We start from the raw sequence: 21,132 nt of genomic DNA, 5'->3' as shown, positions 1-21,132 counted from the left end.
GCCACAAACTTATCTAATAATAAACATGGCAGGATCCATTTAACTAATTAGATCATATACTCACAAACACCTACATATCAATTATATGACAAACTTAGTTGATTAGCGTTCTTTTATTCTTTCATTCATTAATTATATGTAACGTTGATGTGAAGGTTGTGTGCGCCATCTAATGGCCGGATGTCGCATGGCACTGCACTCCCTCTCACTGTAATAGGAATTGTTCCTATTTCTTCAGCTCTTATCATGACACAGGTATTAAATCTTTATTTATAATAATACATAACTGTGTGAATGACTGGGAAAATCAGTCTCGTGGAGAAATATTGACATTTTCTACTGTATACGGTTATGAAAACTGCAGGTTCTACGTGTATCTTTTTAACGTCTCTCTCAATCACATGGTTGAGGAAATTAAATAGTCAATTTCATTAAAGTGAAAGAGAACAACGCATCATTTAAAAAAAAATTTTTAAATAATAATAAAAAAGACTGCATCATATATTAATTACGTGACTACCTAGCTAGTAAATTATGGTGGTTGTACTTTTAAAAACTCGTCCATACTGCATCTCCTCCCAGTGGAAACACCAGGTAATAGTTAACTGGGTGAAACTGCTGTGCAATGGCGCCACCTGCTGGAGGCAAACAAACTCAACATGCTTAGCGTTATTTAGATATATTCTTCATTCTTACATAAACGGATTGATTATTCGTGCTAATTAAACGTTCTTCAGTTCACACGGTCTCGTTGGCTTCTACTACAGCTTACTTGCTTGGCTTGCAGAATTATTAATGGACCTTATGATTTAACAGCAATCTAAATATTTTCCCACCGCAATTCTGAACAATCTCACCCCCTGCGCTAGGATTGGCTAATTATTCTTATAATTACGGGTAAACTCATAACTGTATGGTTGAAGTGTCGCCGGCGTGGCCCAGTAGCCAATCTTAGAGCAGTAGGGCGGAGTTTGCGCAATGCGAGTGGGAAACTAAATACAACGCTGCTAACTTGCTAACGTTAAGAACCTTAACTAAAAAACGCGCTTTGCAATAAATTAGCTCACGCTGTATTACAGAGTATCATCTCTAACTTTACATTACTGTAAAGTGAACAAAATGTTCATAAGTTACCATTTCCAGCGAGCTTCTAGGTCTTTCGATTTGTTTCCGTTGGCTGGTCAATATACAGCTCACTTGCTTGCTTTGCTAGAGTATTTGTGAGTTATCGTTTCCATAGTAACAAACCGACCCACGTAACGTACTTAAATTAAAATTAACCGGGTATAAATAATAATTTCCGTCAAAAATAAAGGAAACGTTCGTTATAAATGTCTAAAAATATCTTGCAAAAACCGAGTCAGTATCGAGTTTTCTTTTCAATGTTTTGACGCAACCCGGAAATGAGCTGTCGACCTCTACGTTTGTTATAGTGCGCGTCTGAAGTGAACTAATTTGAAACACGTTTAATGGGATCCAGTAGAACCTGTTTTTCTTTTATAAGCTAATATCTTTAATAAGCTTTTTAATATCTTTAATAAGCTTTATATCTTTTATAAGCTAATGGGTCACATTGAGAGTGTTGTCTCTGTCCCATACTGATGAGCTTGACTCTGCGGCATTGGAGAAGTTTATACACACGTGTCAATACTGATCTACTCTACAGCAGCCAGCATGGCCTGCACACCATTTATTCTGGACGGTGGAATATCAACAGAGTTGGAGGAAAGAGGATTTCACATTCAGGTATACTCAAATACAGACTAATGCAGAGTCTAACAGGACCAGTAACTGTTTATGTGGGTTAAAAATAATAATAATTAAATAAAGAATTGATTTATGACTTGTTCTTGCAGGGAGATCCTTTATGGAGTGCAAGAATTTTGTATACAAATCCAAATGCTGTTAAGGATGCACATTACAGGTAATGACAGTTTTATTATTATTACAACTGAACGTGTGTGAGTTAATACCGAACTCAGAATGCTTGAATAGATAAATCTGTCTGTTTGTAGCTTTCTTCAGAGTGGATCTGATGTAATCACAACAGCCACATACCAAGCTAGTATTGAAGGATTCACTAAGCATCTTGGTTTTAAACCTGAGGAGGCTGAGGACCTAATGATGTCAGGGGTCCGATTAGCTAAAGAGTCAGCAGCAGACTTCATGGCCAGCACCTGTTTTACAGCAGGTGTGTCCCCACATGATTCCTGTCAACTCTCACTTCATGGCTGAGAGTCTACGAAGGTAAAGGTGGTTTCATGTCTGACTGTGATATTGTAATGATCATTAATAGTGCAAGTGCTGTTGGTTTTCCAGACAGAAAAGTGCCTTTGGTGGCAGGTTCAGTTGGACCTTTCGGGGCTTTTTTGCATGACGGTTCAGAGTACACAGGAGTCTACGCGAGCAGCATGAGTGTAGAGGTATGGTGAAACCGAACACTCTTTGCACACTGTTACTGCAGGACCGATCATACTATGTGTAAAACCTCTACCATAATTCACCTCAGGAGCTGAAGAATTGGCATCGGCCACAGATTCGCTGCTTAGTGGCTGCAGGAGTTGATCTACTTGCATTGGAGACCATACCGAGTCTTAAGGAGGCAGAGGCCTTGGTGGAGCTGCTGAGGGAGTTTCCTGATGCTAAAGCCTGGCTCTCCTTTTCCTGCAAGGTAACTACCAGTAGAGCATTGACTAAGTTGTATGGTTTGTATATACAGTATCTCACAAAAGTGAGTACACCCCTCACATTTTTGTAAATATCTGATTATATCTTTTCATGTGACTACACTGAAAAAATGACACTTTGCTACAATGTAAAGTAGTGACTGTACAGCTTGTTTAACAGTGTAAATTTATGTCCCCTCAAAATAACTCAACACACAGCCATTAATGTCTAAATCGCTGGCAACAAAAGTGAGTACACCCCTAAGTGAAAATGTCCAAATTGAGCCCAAAGTGTCAATATTTTGTGTGGCCACCATTATTTTCCAGTACTGCCTTAACACTCTTGGGCATGGAGTTCACCAGAGCTTCACAGGTTGCCACTGGAGTCCTCTTCCACTCCTCCATGACGACATCACAGAGCTGGTGGATGTTAGAGACCTTGTGATCCTCCACCTTCCGTTTGAGGATGCCCCACAGATGCTCAATAGGGTTTAGGTCTGGAGACATGCTTGGCCAGTCCATCACCTTCACCCTCAGCTTCTTTAGTGTGTTTGGGGTCATTATCATGCTGGAATACTGCCCTGTGGCCCAGTCGCCGAAGGGAGGGGATCATGCTCTGCTTCAGTATGTCACAGTACATGTTGGAATTCATGGTTCCCTCAATGAACTGTAGCTCCCCAGTGCCAGCAGCACTCATGCAGCCCCAGACCATGACACTCCCACCACCATGCTTGACTATAGGCAAGACACTTGTCTTTGTACTCCTCACCTGGTTGTCGCCACACACGCTTGACACCATCTGAACCAAATAAGTTTATCTTGGTCTCATCAGACCACAGGACATGGTTCCAGTAATCCACGTCCTTAGTCTGCTTGTCTTCAGCAAACTGTATGCGGGCTTTCTTCTGGGACGACAGCCATGCAGACCAATTTGATGCAGTGTGCGGCGTTTGATCTGAGCACTGACAGGCTGACCCCCCAACCCTTCAACCTCTGCAGCAATGCTGGCAGCACTCATACGTCTATTTCCCAAAGACAACCTCTGGATATGACGCCGAGCACGTGCACTCAACTTCTTTGGTCGACCATGGTGAGGCCTGTTCTGAGTGGAACCTGTCCTGTTAAACCGCTGTATGGTCTTGGCCACCGTGCTACAGCTCAGTGTCAGGGTCTTGGCAATCTTCTTATAGCCTAGGCCATCTTTATGTAGAGCAACAATTCTTTTTTTCAGATCCTCAGAGAGGTCTTTGCCATGAGGTGCCATGTTGAACTTCCAGTGACCAGTATGAGGGAGTGTGAGAGCGATGACACCAAATTTGACACACCTGCTCCCCATTCACACCTGAGACCTTGTAATAATAACAAATAACAAGTTGCATGACACCGGGGAGGGAAAATGGCTAATTGGGCCCAATTTGGACATTTTCACTTAGGGGTGTACTCACTTTTGTTGCCAGCGGTTTAGACATTAATGGCTGTGTGTGGAGTTATTTTGAGGGGACAGCAAATTTACACTGTTACACAAGCTGTACACTCACTACTTTACATTGTAGCAAAGTGTCATTTCTTCAGTGTTGTCACATGAAAAGATACAATCAAATATTTACAAAATGTGAGGGGCGTACTCACTTTTGTGAGATACTGTAGCAACGTTACACTATATAGCCAAAAGCATGTCGAACACATGACCTTCACACCTATGGATGGGTCTTCCCCAAATTGTTGCTGCAAAGTTGGAAGCACAGGATTGTCTAGAACGTTTCTGTAGCTTTAATATTTTCCTTCACTGAAACTAAGGGGCTCCAAACATGTTCCAGTATGACAATAGCCTTGTACACAAAGCGAGGACCATGAAGACATGGATTCTTGTGGAAGAACTCGAGTGTGCTGCACAGAGCCCTGACCTCAACCCCACTGAACATCTTTGGGATGAACTGGAACACTGATTGTACCTCCTCACCTGATAGTCCCTGACCTCACTAATACTCTTGTGGCTAAATCAACACACATTCCCACAGCAACACTCCAAAATCTAGTGTAAAGCCTTCCCAGAAGTGTGGCTGTTATAGCAGCAAAGGTGGGACAAACTCAGGCATGGGATGTTCAACAAGCACATATGACGGTGATGGCTAGGTGTCCACATATTTTGGACGTATAGTGTGGCTGAGGCTTATCCAAATAAAATGAATCATTTACAGTAAATGTACGACTATAGTGCACTGATCCTAAATTTTAATGTCAATAGCAGCAGACCTCAGCTAATACCCAACACTGAGCCAATGCCGATCCAGCATTTTGAGTCTGTAGCAAAGTTTCAGTGAAAAAAAACTTCTGAATTTTCAGACACGTTTAAATATCCTGGCACCCAGTACTGAAGGTGTATAAAAGACATTAGCATCTTGTTTTCAGGATGCCCAGAGTATTTCGGATGGTAACACGTTTGCCAAGGCTGTTCAGGTGACCAGTAACTCCCCTCAGCTGGTGGCTGTTGGGGTAAACTGCTCTCCACCTGTTCTAGTGAAACCTCTTCTCGAATCAGCCAAGTTACACAAGGCACCCGACATGAACTGGGTGGTCTATCCGAACAGTGGAGAAGGTTGGGATCCCATCACAGGGTGAGTGCATCAACAGTGTTAAACTTCTAGATGTCTTAGCCATGATCAAACCTTAAATCTTCTGTACGAGTATTGCACCAAGAAAGGAACTAAAAAAACAAAAAGGTGTGCTGTTATAGGAAAATAATCCATAACAGGGTGGTGTGGAAATTATTTTCCTAAAACAATTAAGTCTCAAAGTGTTTTATTCCATTTATTACAGGGATTTCCCATGATTAAAGTGTTTTTAATTTATTAAAGAACATCATAATACTTTTATGTATTTATAGTTACATTTACAGTTGTGGAATGTCCATGAGCCAAGTTAGTTCCTGTTGTCACTGACATTATAGCGGCTATATACAGTTGTTCTCTCGCCAGCCTCTCACTCTTGAAGTTAATAAAACAAAAATGCAGCCTGTCGTGTAACTGAGAAACTAGAAAAAGTGCAAAAGTCCTCTATCCTGAAGACTCTTGTCAGAATACGTACTGACCATTACAAAGTGCTGACTCTCGACTCTCTTAATGTTAAATAAATGGCTCCTTACAGAAAGCTTCACCATATCAATGATTACACGGTTTAAAAAAAAAAAAATCTATTTATTATTACGTAGACTTACATTACATGGAGCATCTGCCACACAAGTCCATGAGCTGTCACTATAGAAACAATAACATATTAGAATGATTTTTATTTCTGACCAATCTTATTTGAGAACTGAACAGCACACTGTGGTATAATTAATGTATTGTCCACATTTGCAGATGGAGAACAGACAAAACGATTCCATTTACAGAGCTAAGTGTCGAGTGGAAAGAACAAGGAGCTTTGTGGATTGGTGAGCCAAACATATTTTTTTTTTACATCTTATATTAAAAACAGGGAAGCAAATATCCTGAATCATCCTCCTGTCTAGATTTGTTGAGTAAAACCCTTTTTTGCTCTTTTGACAGGAGGCTGTTGCCGTATCAGTCCTGCTGACATTGCACAGTTAAAAAGTCGTTTAACCCAGCCTCAAAAATCACAAAGTTAAGACACACACACCCCCCCACCCCACCCCACCCACACACCTCATCATCACATTGATCAGTGGACCACTATTTTTACAAGAAATTGTATAAATATTTATTAAGAAATAAAAGCGACCACCTATTTCCAGTTCACACTCTTTTTTTTTTTTTTTTTTTTTTTTTAAAATGTATGTACGACTTCAGGTAAGTGTAGACACTCGTCATAATACACACTCGTGATGCTGCTGAGGCAAAAATATCAACGGACGCCACGGATCACGTAATTTGAAAGCTACCATGCTCTCTTACAGCTTTTCACAAAGAACTGATATTCAGACACCATACACAATAATAGAAGTGTCACTGATGTTTCGTTTCACAGTTATTCCCCCATGTGATTACACCACCTTAAATGAGGAGAGAGCTCACTCATGATCAAACAGTCCTCCTGTTTCACACGTGTCAGTGTGGTCGTTCTATTTTCTCATGGCTTCTACTGCTGTTAATGCACTTTAAAAGTTAATCACAACATACATTATATGCGTAATGTAATTTACTCACTAAGTTAGCCCATTCTGTGCTTCAGGTGTTTATGAACAAAGTCCTTCTTTGAAGCACATGACTTGAACGACACTAATGGAATGCGTCACGCACATAAAATACTCGCCTTACATTTGGGCTTATGGACAGCTGCACGTTTTTGTTTGATCTGCCTGTTTTTTTACCAATCACATTTCTAGAGACATCTCTGCAATGATCAAAAAGAAGAAGTAATCCCCGCCCCCCAGTTCAAATATACCTCAAAATTTTGCCTGGCTTGAAAAAATTGTGTAGAAATCCCAATGGAAAATAACCACTTCATTTTCAGTCAGCGATGTCCTCATCCAGGTCACTGTCAGGGCAGCCTCTGTGGCTGTACTCTGCAGTATTGGAGATCCGTTTCCACGCTTGCTCGGATTTCTGATTCCCTGTGCTGTGAGAGCGGCCCAGGTGCCCGTGTTTGGTCTCGCCATCGCTTACAGCCTCCCCTGCTGAAGTCTGGCTCCTCTGATCCGCTCCCTGTTGGTGGTTATCATGCCTCAGATTCTCTAGGTTTAGTGCCCAAGGTCCGATTTTCTGCCAGTTCACCCTTTGGAAGGCCATGAGACAGTGTAGGTTGCCTCCCACCTAAAAATAAAAGGAAATGAAAAGTGTTATTTCATTGATAAGTAAGCACCTCCCATGTATAGTGTTGATTATAATGAGTCTTTATTGATCACATATCCACATTATGGTGCAAGACATGTTGGAATTCTTAAGTCACTAACCTTTTTGGTTTTCCGAAACTGAATGCCTCTTTCTGTATGACGAATGTCCAAGTATTCTGGGTTCTGTGTGTTCAGGTCAGTCACAATATCTGCCCACCTAAATTTTATGCATGGCATCAGGTTTTGCAGAATATAAACTAATGACTAATTCAACCATAGCAGCTTTTAGAGACTCAAACTACAATTCACATTTTCTTGATTTATATGCCTATATCTATATCCATTGGATTTCCTGACTAGACTTACATTACAATACTAATCACCATCCATTAATTTATTCCTCTTCAGTAATCGTTTGATCATGGTCAGGGTAGCGGTGGATCCGAAGCCTATCCCAGGAACACTGGGCGTGAGGCAAGAATGCACCCTGGGTGGGACACCAATCCATCACACACACACATTCACACTTAGGGGGTGTAATGCAGCCAATCCACCTACCAGGATGGGGTTTGTTTTTTTGTTTTTTTTGAGAGGGGTGGACATAATGACACAGAGTAACCCACACTTACTATAATCAGCATATGCAGTTGAATAATAAAAGGAAAAGGTACTTTTTACAGTGGATGGCAGGATGTTTCCTGCTTGGTTCCCCAATAAGAATCCAATGCTCCATTTCATTCAGAGCAAGTGGTCCCCTGAAAGTAAAGAAAGTAAATGTTAAATTATTTTTTTAAAAAGGATTCCAACCTATTAAAAAACATGGAATGCTATTCTAATTGATTATCTACTGCTGTGTACAGTTTCAGTGTTATCATGTAAGGATACTGCTGGGAGAATAATCGTTGACAAGAGATCACTTTTTCCCCCCCAAGTGCAACAAAGAATGACTAAATAAAGGAAGAAAGCAATTGTTTATGCAGTGTACCTGTAAGCTTTGGCTGCTTTTAATGGTGTAGCTTCAAAGCCCACAGGACAGAAGTAGTGGTTCTGACAGTGGTAAATATAGGCCATAGATTCATCTCTCAATCCCTGGGTCAGCTTAAGCAATGCTCCTTCAGCTAATCAAGGGAAGCAACATCACAAATGTTACATTTCATTAATATATGCATGGTCATTTAAAAAAAAAAAAAAAAAAAAAAAATCAGTAATATGTTCTGCAGCAATTTGGTAACAAACACAGAAACTACAGTGGTTAGTATTTCATAGTGACATATATGACAGTGTAATTTTTAAATGATCCTACTAGCAGTACCCGATGACGTCTACAAATTAGTCTGAGAAAATCACAGACCATGAACCTGGGACTGGTCCCAGGTTCATGGTCTGTGATTTTCTCAGACTAATTTGTAGATGTCGGGTACCACTAGTAAAAGTAGGATCACTTAGAAATGCCCTCTGTTAATGTGTGAAAGGTGGTTAAAACACAAACCATATTCTTGAGTTGATGGGAAAGGGCAACAATGGCAAGCAAAAGTAAAGAAAAAGTATACAAAGCATGGGTACATGGAGTTCAGAATATTTCTGATTTGTATATTTCTTATTCTGAAATCAGTCTTGTTACATGATTATATGATTACAGTGTATTCATTATAGACCAATGCTTTTTATGTTGTGTTTGGATTTTTTCCCCTAAATATGGCGTCAAACACTTCTAAAGTTCACAATATGTAAATCAATTTTAAAGTGATTTTTAATATTTAACTCACCCGTCTCTCCTGCTGTCTTGTGCTTCCCATGGGGTTTATATAGAATATAAGAGCATCCTCGAACACGGAAATGGTCATTGATCTGTCTGAACCATCTGTGCCAAAACAAGAACAGAGACTGTGAGAATATAACTATCAAGTACAGTGCTGTGAAAGTCTTTTTCTTCTGTTTTTGTGTATAGCTCATACTAAATTGTTTCAGAAATGAAAACAAAATCTAAGATAAAAGAAAGGCAACCTGAGTAAACACGAAATACAGTTTTTAAATTAATGTTATTTATTGAAACAAAAAAGTTATCCAATACCAATGTGTGAAAATGTATTTGCCCCTATAGTTACTAATTCCCCAAATCTATGAAACTACATTCATAATGGAGTTCATCTGGACTAGACAGAACCAGCCCTGATTGCTGCAAACCCTGTTCATTTGGCATTTTGGCAGACACCCTTATCCAGAGCGACTTATCAATCATATCAACAGTTAAAAGGTCATCCAGTAACACACTATGCCAAAGTTGAAAGAAATTCCAGAAATGATGAAGAAGGTGATTGAAATACATCAGTCTGGGAAGGGTTACAAAGCTACTTTAAAGGCTCTGGGACTCCAAAGAACCACAGTGAAAGCCATTATCTCCAAATGGAAACAGGTAATGAACCTTTTTACTCCAAAAGCACAGCAAATACTCATCCAGCAAGTCACAAAAAAGCCAAGGACAACATCAAAGAACCTACAGACCTCTCTCGCATCAATAAAGGTCAGTGTTCATGACTCCACCATCAGAAAGACACTGGGCAAAAATGACACCCATGGAAGAGTGGCGAGGCGAAAACCACTGCTAACCTAGAACAACATTAAGGCTCATTTGAATTTTGCCAAAACACATCTTGATAATCCTCAACCCTCTTGGGAGAATGTTCTGTGGACTGATGAATAGAAAGTGGAACTGTTTGGGTCCTGTTACATCTGGTGTAAACAAAACACCACACACCGAATTACACAAAAAGAACATCGTACCTACGGTCAAGCATGGTGGTGGTAGTGTGATGGTGTGGGGATGCTTTGCAGCTTCAGGGCCTGGGCAACTTGTAATAATTGAGGGAAACATGAATTCTGTCCGGTCTTCAGTCTGTAAATTGAAACTCAAGCGCAACTGGATTATGCAGCAAGCCAATAATCCAAAGCATAGGAATAAGTCCACCTCTAAATGGCTCAAAAAAAAAAAAAAGAAGAAGCACAATTCATGTTTTGGAGAGGCCTAGTCAAAGTCCTGACTTGAACCATTTGAGATTCTGTGGCAGGACTTTAAACAGGCAGTTTTTGCTCGAAAAACCTCCAATGTGGCTAAACTAAAGCAGTTCTGCAAAGAAGAGTGGGTCAAAATTCCACCACAGCGCTGTAAAGCCTGATCTCCAGTTATCGGAAGCGTTTGGTTGCAGTTATTGCTGCTAAAGTTGGCACAACCAGATTTTAAGTTGAAGGGGCAATTAGTTTTTCCACATGGGTGATCAGTGTTGGACTTCGGAATTCTTTTTTGCTTCAATTAAAATACATAAAAACTATTGTGTGTTTACTCAGATTGCCTTTGTTTTATGTTGTATTTCGTTTGAAGATCTAAAACTATTTAGTATGAGCTATACACAAAAACAGAAGAAATCAATATACTTTTAAACAGAATACTTTTTCACAGCACTGTACTTCAAAAAAACACAAAACTTTCCAGCAGGGTAAGCAGAACAATCATACCTCATTAAAGTCGCATTCCCAGTAAAAGGCCCAAACTTGATCTCTTCAAATGGAGGCTGGAAACCGAGAATATGTAAGGCCTCCTCCTGGGAGATGGGTGGCAGGCTGATACAAAAAAAAATTAAAAAGTTGCTATTCATTATGAGTGTAACCAAATACAAATATATTATTCAGATCGGACAGATAATGTGTTCTAAATGGATATGAATAAGAGGTGCATTCTTCATCTTTCTTTCTTTCTTTAAATAAAACTTGCTAGAAAGGTTCACAGGGCATTTGGTTGAGACTAGAGAAAAAAAGTCACAAAAGCGGTAGGTTTCTACTTTCATGGGGGTATGAGGAATCAGATATGAAGGATAAAGAAGGCCACTTTTATTAATATAAATGTGTTTTATTAACACCAAATATGAATGGGCAATGCCTGGTCAGGATTTCAGCGGTTTAAATTGGCTACTATTTGTAGCCTAATTTAAACAAAAAAAGTAAATTAAACTAAAGAACTAATAAAACTAAATTCCTTAGAGAAGACTATAGGCATGTCTCTAGTTGTGACCAATTATGAAGACAAATTTGTTTCCCCACTTTAGTCATCTGCCAATTTCCATTCTCCTATCACGTGACCGATATCACCAGGGGGGTGAGGGCTAACATGTGCTTCCTTTGAGACACATGAAGCTAGCCAACCTAATCTTTTCAAACTCTTGCTACTGCTGCATAACAGGGCAGGGTTAACACACTCGGCCTCAATCTTCCACATACATGAGTTCACAAACCCCTCTGACTGGCTAGTGTAGCTGTGATGGATAGGGCAGAGAGAGTATCCCATCCCTCCCATTCCCATGGCCAGTTTCGCTCCCTTGGCTCCTGGCCATGGATGGCTGTGATATCGTTGGGATTTGAACCCACAATCCCCAAACAATAGGGCGAATACTTTTCTATGGAGTTCTTATCCCTAAAAAAGAGCCCACATTTAGGCCATGCCCACTGTGGATTTAAATATGAATATAGATACAAATATTTTGAACATTAATCAAAATACACCTGTAATTTGGTATGTAACACTGGTTAACACATATACTCACTGAGCACTTTATTAGGAACACTACCAATACTGGATACCCTTCAAAACAGCCTCAATTCTTCATGGCATGTTGGCAATTCTTATGGTCTATGTTGACATGATTGCATCTCACAATTCCTGTAGACTTTTCAGGTTCCCTTTCATGCATTTCATCTCCCATTCTACCACATCCCCAAGATGTTCTATTGGAGTCAGCTCTGGTTACTGGGAAGGCCAGTGAAGAACACTGAACTCCTCATTGTCATGTTCATGAAACCAGTTTGAGACTTTTGGGTTTTTTTGAGGCAAAAAAGGCTATTATCATGCTGGCAGTAGCCATTAGAAGATGTGTGGCCAAAATTGTGGCCATGAAGGGATGCACATGGTCAGCAACAATACTCACATCGGCTGTGGCATTCAAGCGATGATTGATTGGTATTAACTGGCCAAAAGTGTGCCAGGAAAACATTCCCCACACCATTACACCTCCTCCACAAACCTGGACTGTTGACACCAAATTCTGACCCTACCATCTGTGTACCTCAGAAGAAATCGAGATTCATCAGACCAGGCTACATTTTTCCAGTCTTCACCTGTCCAGTTTTGCACGACATGGTCCTCAAGGTTCGACATGTACATTGTGAGATCCTTTTCTGCTCACTACAGAGTCCTTATCTGAGTTACTGTAGCCTTTCTGTCAGCTCAAACCAGTCTGGCCATTCTCCGATGACCTCTCTCATCACCACCTGATGACAGCCTGCTTTCCCTGCCATTAACACTTTTTCCCCCACAATGAGAGGCAACTGCAAAGAACTTACTGAATTAAAAAGACACATCTAGAATTAACTCTAGAGCTTGTTAGCCCTTTCATGCATGAATCAGTTATGTACCTTCCAGCTCCGAGAGTACTGTACAGAAAGTTCCAGCAAGAGACGAGTGAGGAAATTCCACATGATGTTTTGTACTGAGGACGGCTGATGCAGTACCTAAAGAGGTAAAAAGAGGAACAAAAACAAAATGTGTTGTGTCTGTTGTTATTTTCTCAGACTAATAGATAAGAGATTAAGAGCTGCACTTATACCATCTGCGCAAGTCCAGGACTTTTCTCTGCTTGATTTCTTCCAGAGACGCTTGTGCTGGAAAATCCAGCACATTTCTGCTCGATCGGTCAGACGACTTCATTTTCTTCAAGCCAGATTTCTTTATATTACCTGTAAATATGTGAGAAATGTTACACAGGTAGTGTGTGTGTGCGCGTGTGTGTTCAAATTAACTTCTTCTGGCTTTACGCCGTATAATGTATGCTTAACAAGAACTCCGCTATGAAGTGGAGAGCTGTCGTGAATTTCAGAAGATTTTGTCTGGCTTGTATAAGATTTAAACATAGCAAAGGATACGTCAATTTTCAAAAGTGATTGTCTTCTTTCAATTTGGTAGTTTGATTGATTTCATTAGATTTAACACGATCTCTGTACACTGGAAGCATGGAGATGGATGACCCACAAGTTACGTCACTGAAACATGACATACAATGGTGCTTGAAAGTTTGTGAACCCTTTGTAATTTTCTATATACAGTGAGGGAAAAAAGTATTTGATCCCCTGCTGATTTTGTACGTTTGCCCACTGACAAAGAAACGACCAGTCTATAATTTTAATGGTAGATTTATTTGAACAGTGAGAGACAGAATAACAACAAGAAAATCCAGAAAAACGCATGTCAAAAATGTTATAAATTGATTTGCATTTTAATGAGGGAAATAAGTATTTGACCCCCTCTCAATCAGAAAGATTTCTGGCTCCCAGCAAAGGGAGTGCTCCTAATCTCAGCTTGTTACCTGTATAAAAGACACCTGTCCACAGAAGCAGTCAATCAATCAGATTCCAAACTCTCCACCATGGCCAAGACCAAAGAGCTCTCCAAGGATATCAGGGACAAGATTGTAGACCTACACAAGTCTGGAATGGGCTTGGACCATTGCCAAGCAGCTTGGTGAGAAGGTGACAACAGTTGGTGCGATTTTTCGCAAATGGAAGAAACAAAAGAACTGTCAATCTCCCTCGGCCTGGGGCTTCATGCAAGATCTCACCTCATGGAGTTGCAACGATCATGAGAACAGTGAGGAATCAGCCCAGAACTATACGGGAGGATCTTGTCAATGATCTCAAGGCAGCTGGGACCATAGTCACCAAGAAAACAATTGGGAACACACTACGCCGTGAAGGACTGAAAGCCTGCAGCGCCCGCAAGGTCCGCTGCTCAAGAAAGCAGATATACATGCCCGTCTGAAGTTTGCCAATGAACATCTGAATGATTCAGAGGACAACTGGGTGAAAGTGTTGTGGTCAGATGAGACCAAAATGGAGCTCTTTGACATCAACTCAACTCGCCGTGTTTGGAGGAGGAGGAATGCTGCCTATGACCCCAAGAACACCATCCCCACCGTCAAACATGGAGGTGGAAACATTATGGTTTGGGGGTGTTTTTCTGCTAAGGGGACAGGACAACTTCACCGCATCAAAGGGACGATGGACAGGGCCATGTACCGTCAAATTTGGGTGAGAACCTCCTTCCCTCAGCCAGGGCATTGAAAATGGGTCGTGGATGGGTATTCCAGCATGACGATGACCCAAAACACACGGCCAAGGCAACAAAGGAGTGGCTCAAGAAGAAGCACATTAAGGTCTTGGAGTGGCCTAGCCAGTCTCCAGACCTTAATCCCATAGAAAATCTGTGGAGGGAGCTGAAGGTTCGAGTTTCCAAACATCAGCCTCGAAACCTTAATGGCTTGGGGAAGATCTGCAAAGAGGAGTGGGACAAAATCCCTCCTGAGATCTGTGCAAACCTGGTGGCCAACTACAAGAAACGTCTGACCTCTGTGATTGCCAACAAGGGTTTTGCCACCAAGTACTAAGTCATGTTTTGCAGAGGGGTCAAATACTTATTTCCCTCATTAAAATGCAAATCAATTTATAACATTTTTGACATGCGTTTTTCTGGATTTTCTTGTTGTTATTCTGTCTCTCACTGTTCAAATAAATCTACCATTAAAATTATAGACTGATCATTTCTTTGTCAGTGGGCAAACGTACAAAATCAGCAGGGGATCAAATACTTTTCCCCCTCACTGTATCTGCATAAATATGACCTAAAACATCATCAGATTTTCACACAAGTTCCTAAAATAGAAAAAGATATCCCAATTAAATGAACGAGACAACAGTATTATACTTGGGCATTAATGTATTGAGAAAAATGATCCAATATTGAGTGGAAAAAGTATGTGACCCTCTGGGATTAGTAGTTAATTTGAAGGCGAAATTAGAGTCAGGCGTTTTCAATCAATGTGATGACAGTCAGGTGTGAGTGCACACCCTGTCTTATTTAAAGAACAGGGCTCTATCAAAGTCTGATCTTCATAACATGTTTGTGAAAGTTTATCATGGCACAAACAAAGGAGATTTCTGAGGACCTCAGAAAAAGAGCTGTTGATGCTCATCAGGCTGGAAAAGGTTAGAAAGCCATCTCTAAAAGAGTTTGGACTCCACCAATCCACATGCAGATACATTGTGTACAAATTGAGAAAATTCAAGACCATTGTTACCCTCCCCGGGAGTGATTGACCAACAAAGAGCACTCCAAGAGCAAGACGTGTAATAGTCCACGAGGTCACAAAGGAACCCAGGGTCACTTCTAATCAACTAAAGGCCTCTCTCACATTGGCTAATGTTGAATGTTCATGAGTCCACCATCAGGAGAACACTCTACCCCAGTGGTGTGCATGGCAGGGTTGCAAGGCAAAAACCACTGCTCTCCAAAAAGAACATTGCTACTCCTCTGCAGTTTGCTAAAGATCATGTGGACAAGCCAGAATTTGTTCTACCAGACAATGGTTAAAGAAGAATAAAATTAATGTTTTGGAATGGCCAAGTCAAAGTCCTGACCATAATTCAATAGAAATGTTGTGTTGATACCTGAAGCAAGCAGTACATGTGAGGAAACCAACCAACATCCCAGAGTTGAAGCTGTTCTGTACTGAGGAATGGGCTAGATCTCCTCCAAGCCAACATGCAGGACTGATCAGCAAGCACTGGAAACGTTTATTTGCAGTTATTGCTGCACAAGAGTGTCACTCACAGATATGTAATATTGGATCAATTTCCTCAATAAACAAGTAACCAAGTATAATATTTTTCTCATTTCTTTAATAGGGTTCTCTTTATCTACTCTGAGGACTTGTGTGAAAATCTGATGCTGTTTTAGGTCATATTTATTCAGAAATGCAGAAAATTCTAAAGGGTTCACAAACTTTTAGGCACCACTGTAAGGTTACATAAGCAACATTAACAGATGGCCTGTAGGACAAATAATTTGCCTTTCCTCACTAGCAGCAAGTGTGGAGCTTCAAATAGATTCATACAGAAAACTCTGCACAATGACTAGGTAGTCATTTTACACATGCAGAAGGTGGCTGATCTAAATCTGTACTCAATTCTCATTTTTTAAGAAACAACATGTATAAAACAATTACTAATAAATCTGACCTGTCCTGGCTTTTCGGGTTAAAACTGCATCAAAGTCGGTGGTGTCAATCTCCCAGGCTAAAATGGGCTTGGAGTTGCTGGACAATGTCTCTTCTATATCACAGGCATCACCTGAAGGTGAACGGATTCCTCCAGCCCGACCCTGGGAGATAGTGATGATGTTTGATTGACTCAGTGGTGTGCTGCAGTCATGGCTGGACTGGGGAACATCTCTGGGGGTTAGGATTGGACGGGCTTGGTTGAGCAGTGCATAATCAGAGCACACTGTGTAGAATTTTTCCCGGGAATGTGTGACCGGGCATGTCCATGGGAGCTGCAGCTCGGCGCTGGAGGCCCGTCTGGCACGCTGCGTATCACAGCTGAACGGGTTCAGGAAGCCGTGCTCATTGTCTTGGACCGGCAACCGTGATGGGGGTGCCGGATCCTTGGCACCAGATATGTTACCGCCTTCACTTTCTGCAGTGTTAGGCATTGAACACTTGGATGACAAGAAGATTGCCTGTTGGTTGGTTTTGGTCTGATGTGATTCCTTGGCCCTGTTTTAGAAAAGGCAAGTGAATATGAATAAGAAGAACAACTCAGCAGATAGAGTTAACCAAGAAATCAAAACCAAAGCAGTGACTTCAGGACACACCGTGCTTGCATGCATGGACAATAATCCACAATGATAGATAGACAGATAGATAGGTAGATAGATAGATACATACATACATACATACATACATACATACAGCCAAAAGTATGTGAACACCCACCCAATCAAACCCATATGTATTTGTTGAACATCCCATCATAGATTTAGTGCCCTTTGCTCTTGCAACAACCTCCACTCTTCTGAGGAGGCCTTGTGTACAGTCTGCATTTGACTTGGGGTTGAGGTCAGGGCTCTGTGCAGACCATTTGAGTTCTTGCAAATAAACACTGACAAACCATGTCTTCACGGAGCTCGCTTTATGCACAGGGGCACTGTCATGCTTGGACACGTTTGGGCCTCTTATTTAAAGTGTCGAGATACTGTACTGCTACAGTATACAAAAGACATTCTAAACAATTGTGCACTTCAAACTTTGTGGCCAACAGTTTGGGGGAAGAACCACATACGGGTGTGACTGTCAGGTGTCTGCATACTTTTGACCATTTAGTGTATATACTTCAAGAAATGGTTTCAAATTGAATACTCTAGAACTGGATTATCCAGGGTCTCTAGTTTGCTCAGATTACTGTGAGTGGATTTTCTGTACGTAATATGTGTAATCCCCGTGTCCACACTGGTTTCCTCCTCCTAAAACACACTGCTAGGTTGACTGACCACTCTAAAACACGTGAATGTGTTTGCGAATGTGACCTGTGATGAACTGGTGTCCCATACAGGGTGTTTTCCTCATCCTAGTGTTCTTGAGATCCAGATCCACTGCAACCCTAACCTGAATAAAGCACTTACTGAAGAATGAATGAATGAAATGGGTATAAGTATGAGAAATGTTTATGACTTTTTATTGTATTGGGGGGGAAAATCCAGATGTTAAAAAGGTCTTTATACAAGTGCATAAAATCACTCTAATTGTTGCTTAACATTTGATAATGTATACTGCACTGTAATAAGTTTACTTAATTAATTGCCAACAGTGGTCACGTGTTCAGGGATATTTACTGACAGGTGTGTATGCTCCTCAGCCCATCTCAAACAAAAATAATAATTTATATGGAAAATATTTTTTCTTACTGTTTTGTGTGTGTGTGTGAGAGAGAGAGAGAATATAGACCTATATGCTGGGTGTGTTACATCTGAGCCACACAGTCATAAACAATAAGGCCGCACACTGCCACAATAAAAATAGGAATAATATACTGTATACTATAATAAATAAAAACCAAAGACTACAATATAAAAAAATAGTAGAGAAAAATTCCTGCGTCTAAAATTACATCCCTTTTGATTTTTTTTTTAATCCTACGGCATCATAAACATCATCATCAACAACAACAAATCTAAATTCACATCAGATTGTTTTGTTAGTGTTTCTGTACAAACACAAAAAAGAAAAGGCGGCTGAACAGAGACGCTGTGTACAGACTCAGCAATGCTGACATTAGACTATACAGCTACAATGTAGCATCACAAGACAAAGATTAAACAACAACATTACCCACCCTAGACGGGGGCGACCTGATGTTCAGCCAGGAATACCGTCAAAATATCCAAAAAATATAACACATATGTGCGTCTAATGCTAAATAATCTAAATAAAAACAGGATATGTACACGTACCTTCACGTTATAAACACCGCATCAACAAACGATTAAAAAAACAACACGACTTGTGAACACTCTGGCCTTCTGTTAAAGGGACTCCGCTGGTTTATACCAAACGGAAAATAAAGGAGGGTTGATCACATACCTAAAAAAAAAAAAAAAAACTATATGACAAATATGCGATGCTGAAGACGAGCAATTCTGACTTTAAATTTGATAAGTGACCATTTTATAAGTACAGCAAAACCAGAAACTGATCAATATTATGAGAAGTGCCTACTAAAAGGCTGAGAAAGGTGAGCATGAAGCGCCCCTCCCCCCATCTCTGCGGTTTGCTTTAACAGGTGAAGAAGCAAAGCCGCGTCGGGAGTCTTTTAGGGGCGAAGGGAGCGCTCCAATTACGCATACATCGCGCAGATGATGTCTGGATACTTGTACAAAAATATAAATAAATATACATTTATTTTAAATTAACGACCAGCTATGTTGCCATTTTTTAATATGCTGCCATATATATATATATATATATATATATATATATATATATATATATATATATATATATATATATATATATACATATATAAATGTTTGTAATGACTATTTTTTATAGTCGGATTATAGTCAGCTGTGGCATTTTAGTGCCATGTAATAATAATAATAATAATACAAGAATAAAGTAATACTTTGAGAACAAAGTCATAGCAATACAAAATTAAATCGCAATATTTTGAGAATGAAGTCAAAATTACACCGTGGTAAATTTAACTTTATATTGGACATTCGCAGATTCGTGATTCGCTCTTCTAGTTCTCAATAAAATAAATACACAAAAAGGACCAAAGGTGTATTTATATATATATATTCAGTTGTGCTTTGTTTTCTGTCCACTCCAGAGCAAGAAAATACACATTTTTTTGTTTATTTCTTGAGAAATAGGAGAGCGAATCTCGAATGTGTACCGAATGCAACAATCCAACTTTACCACAGTGGTTCACCGTTAGACTAATTTCAATTCACTGGCTCAGACCTGCTTGTACACTACATCACTTCAAACACGTTCACGTCAAAATTACGACTTTATTCTGAAAATATTACAACCTTATTCTCGTAATCTTCTTCTTATATTTGAAAAAACATTTTACGTGGCACTGAAACGTTGTCGTAGTGTTAGAATACTATTGAAATAAAAGAATTAAGCACTACAAAAGGTTCAATGAAAGCTAGTGTTTATGGAAAATACGGCGTACGTGGATTAAAAATACAAATCCTGATCCCGATATAAATATAAATAAATTTGCATTAAACACCATGTTACAGGACTCTAAGCGAATTACATTTTAAGCTTTTATTCACCTAGTGGACTGTGAAAAACTGAAACTTTTTTTTCTAAAAAAAAAGTTTTGTATGGAACCCTTAAGTGTACGTGCATTATTATTTTTTTCCTTTGTTGTTTTCTCGGGATCTCGACTTAATTTTTCTGTGTACTGGACATCCATCGTCCAGAAGTCAATGGGGTTTTGGTTAAAAGCCTGAAATAAGGTCTGTGGTTAACACAAGCCAAAGACATGTTCGCGTTTTATATCACGACATAATCAGTAATACTCCACTCAGGATTTTTAAAAAAGCTATTACGTATCTTGAAAAAGACGGTTGCTAATAAGTGGCTAAATGAGACTACGATGGTTGTCGGGGATATTAAACGTCATCACGCCGAACAGGAAAACTCGTCTACTACAGCCTCGTTGTGTGTATACTCCCACTCTTGCAAAGTATTCCAACTCAAACTTTCCAAGTTGTAGATTTATCAGTTTATCGTATTTTCCAATTGTATTGTTTTTTAAATAAACATTGAAAAAGTTGTCGGAAACATAGTGGTGGTGACGTTGAACTCATGCGACCGTGATGTAATTCGTTTATAGCCTCACAGTAGTTTTTTTTTTTTTTTTTTTTTACTTCTGGCGATTGTATTTAGGCTTCAAAATTCATAAAAGTTGTGTTTATTTGTGAAGATGATCTTAACGAACGAAACATGTAAGAATCATAAACGTTTGTTGGTCACAGAATTTATTTTCTGCAATAATCCAAAAGCCAGTTGAAAAATCATTTTGGCATTTTGTCGAGGGAACCAGGGTGATGCTAACTTCCAGAGTGGCCTACACTTGAGCAGGGGGCACCCCTCTCTCTTAATGTGGAGTTAAAGTCCATCTCTACAGCGAGCAGTTATTACATTTATGATGGCGAAGATGCCAATGTGCATGTAACACTAGTGGTGGGCAGAGGGAAGCTTCGTGGAACACTCAAGC

The 21,132-nt window shown here is 39.9% G+C and overlaps 3 protein-coding genes across 7 annotated transcripts in view; 1 reads left to right on the top strand and 2 right to left on the bottom strand.

The window, feature by feature from the left end:
* The window catches only part of nme7 (NME/NM23 family member 7), a 41,987-nt gene extending 40,739 nt beyond the window's left edge, over positions 1-1,248 (bottom strand). The window contains exon 1 of the mRNA XM_053635707.1: positions 1,135-1,248. Coding sequence (XP_053491682.1) covers positions 1,135-1,137 — 3 coding nt within the window. The 5' untranslated portion in view covers positions 1,138-1,248. The remainder of the gene's footprint in view (positions 1-1,134) is intronic.
* A 161-nt stretch (positions 1,249-1,409) lies between these two features.
* Positions 1,410-6,342, top strand: zgc:172121 (uncharacterized protein LOC337599 homolog). The gene is made up of 8 exons (XM_053635709.1): positions 1,410-1,746; positions 1,857-1,924; positions 2,016-2,191; positions 2,320-2,423; positions 2,510-2,671; positions 5,076-5,281; positions 6,026-6,099; positions 6,215-6,342. The coding sequence occupies exons 1-8, from the start codon at positions 1,675-1,677 to the stop codon at positions 6,292-6,294; spliced, it is 942 nt and encodes a 313-aa protein (XP_053491684.1). The 5' UTR covers positions 1,410-1,674; the 3' UTR covers positions 6,295-6,342.
* Positions 6,343-6,348: 6 nt separating this feature from the next.
* Positions 6,349-19,295, bottom strand: LOC128614430 (basic immunoglobulin-like variable motif-containing protein). 5 transcript variants are annotated; one of them, XM_053635701.1, is made up of 10 exons: positions 17,328-19,295; positions 16,573-17,108; positions 13,110-13,239; positions 12,919-13,014; positions 10,969-11,073; positions 9,225-9,319; positions 8,444-8,576; positions 8,130-8,213; positions 7,579-7,675; positions 6,349-7,438 (listed from the first exon to the last, which is right to left on the bottom strand). In XM_053635701.1, the coding sequence occupies exons 1-10, from the start codon at positions 17,339-17,341 to the stop codon at positions 7,136-7,138; spliced, it is 1,593 nt and encodes a 530-aa protein (XP_053491676.1). In that variant the 5' UTR covers positions 17,342-19,295; the 3' UTR covers positions 6,349-7,135. The 5 variants fall into 5 exon arrangements, with proteins under 5 accessions (XP_053491676.1, XP_053491678.1, XP_053491679.1 ...); XM_053635703.1 differs by having other exon boundaries at positions 18,724-19,295; XM_053635704.1 differs by having other exon boundaries at positions 18,842-19,295.
* Between the last annotated feature and the right edge of the window lie 1,837 nt (positions 19,296-21,132).

This window comes from Ictalurus furcatus, chromosome 11, assembly GCF_023375685.1.
Source record: "Ictalurus furcatus strain D&B chromosome 11, Billie_1.0, whole genome shotgun sequence".
Lineage (NCBI taxonomy): Eukaryota > Metazoa > Chordata > Actinopteri > Siluriformes > Ictaluridae > Ictalurus > Ictalurus furcatus.
This window is presented reverse-complemented; position numbering and strand designations above follow the sequence as displayed.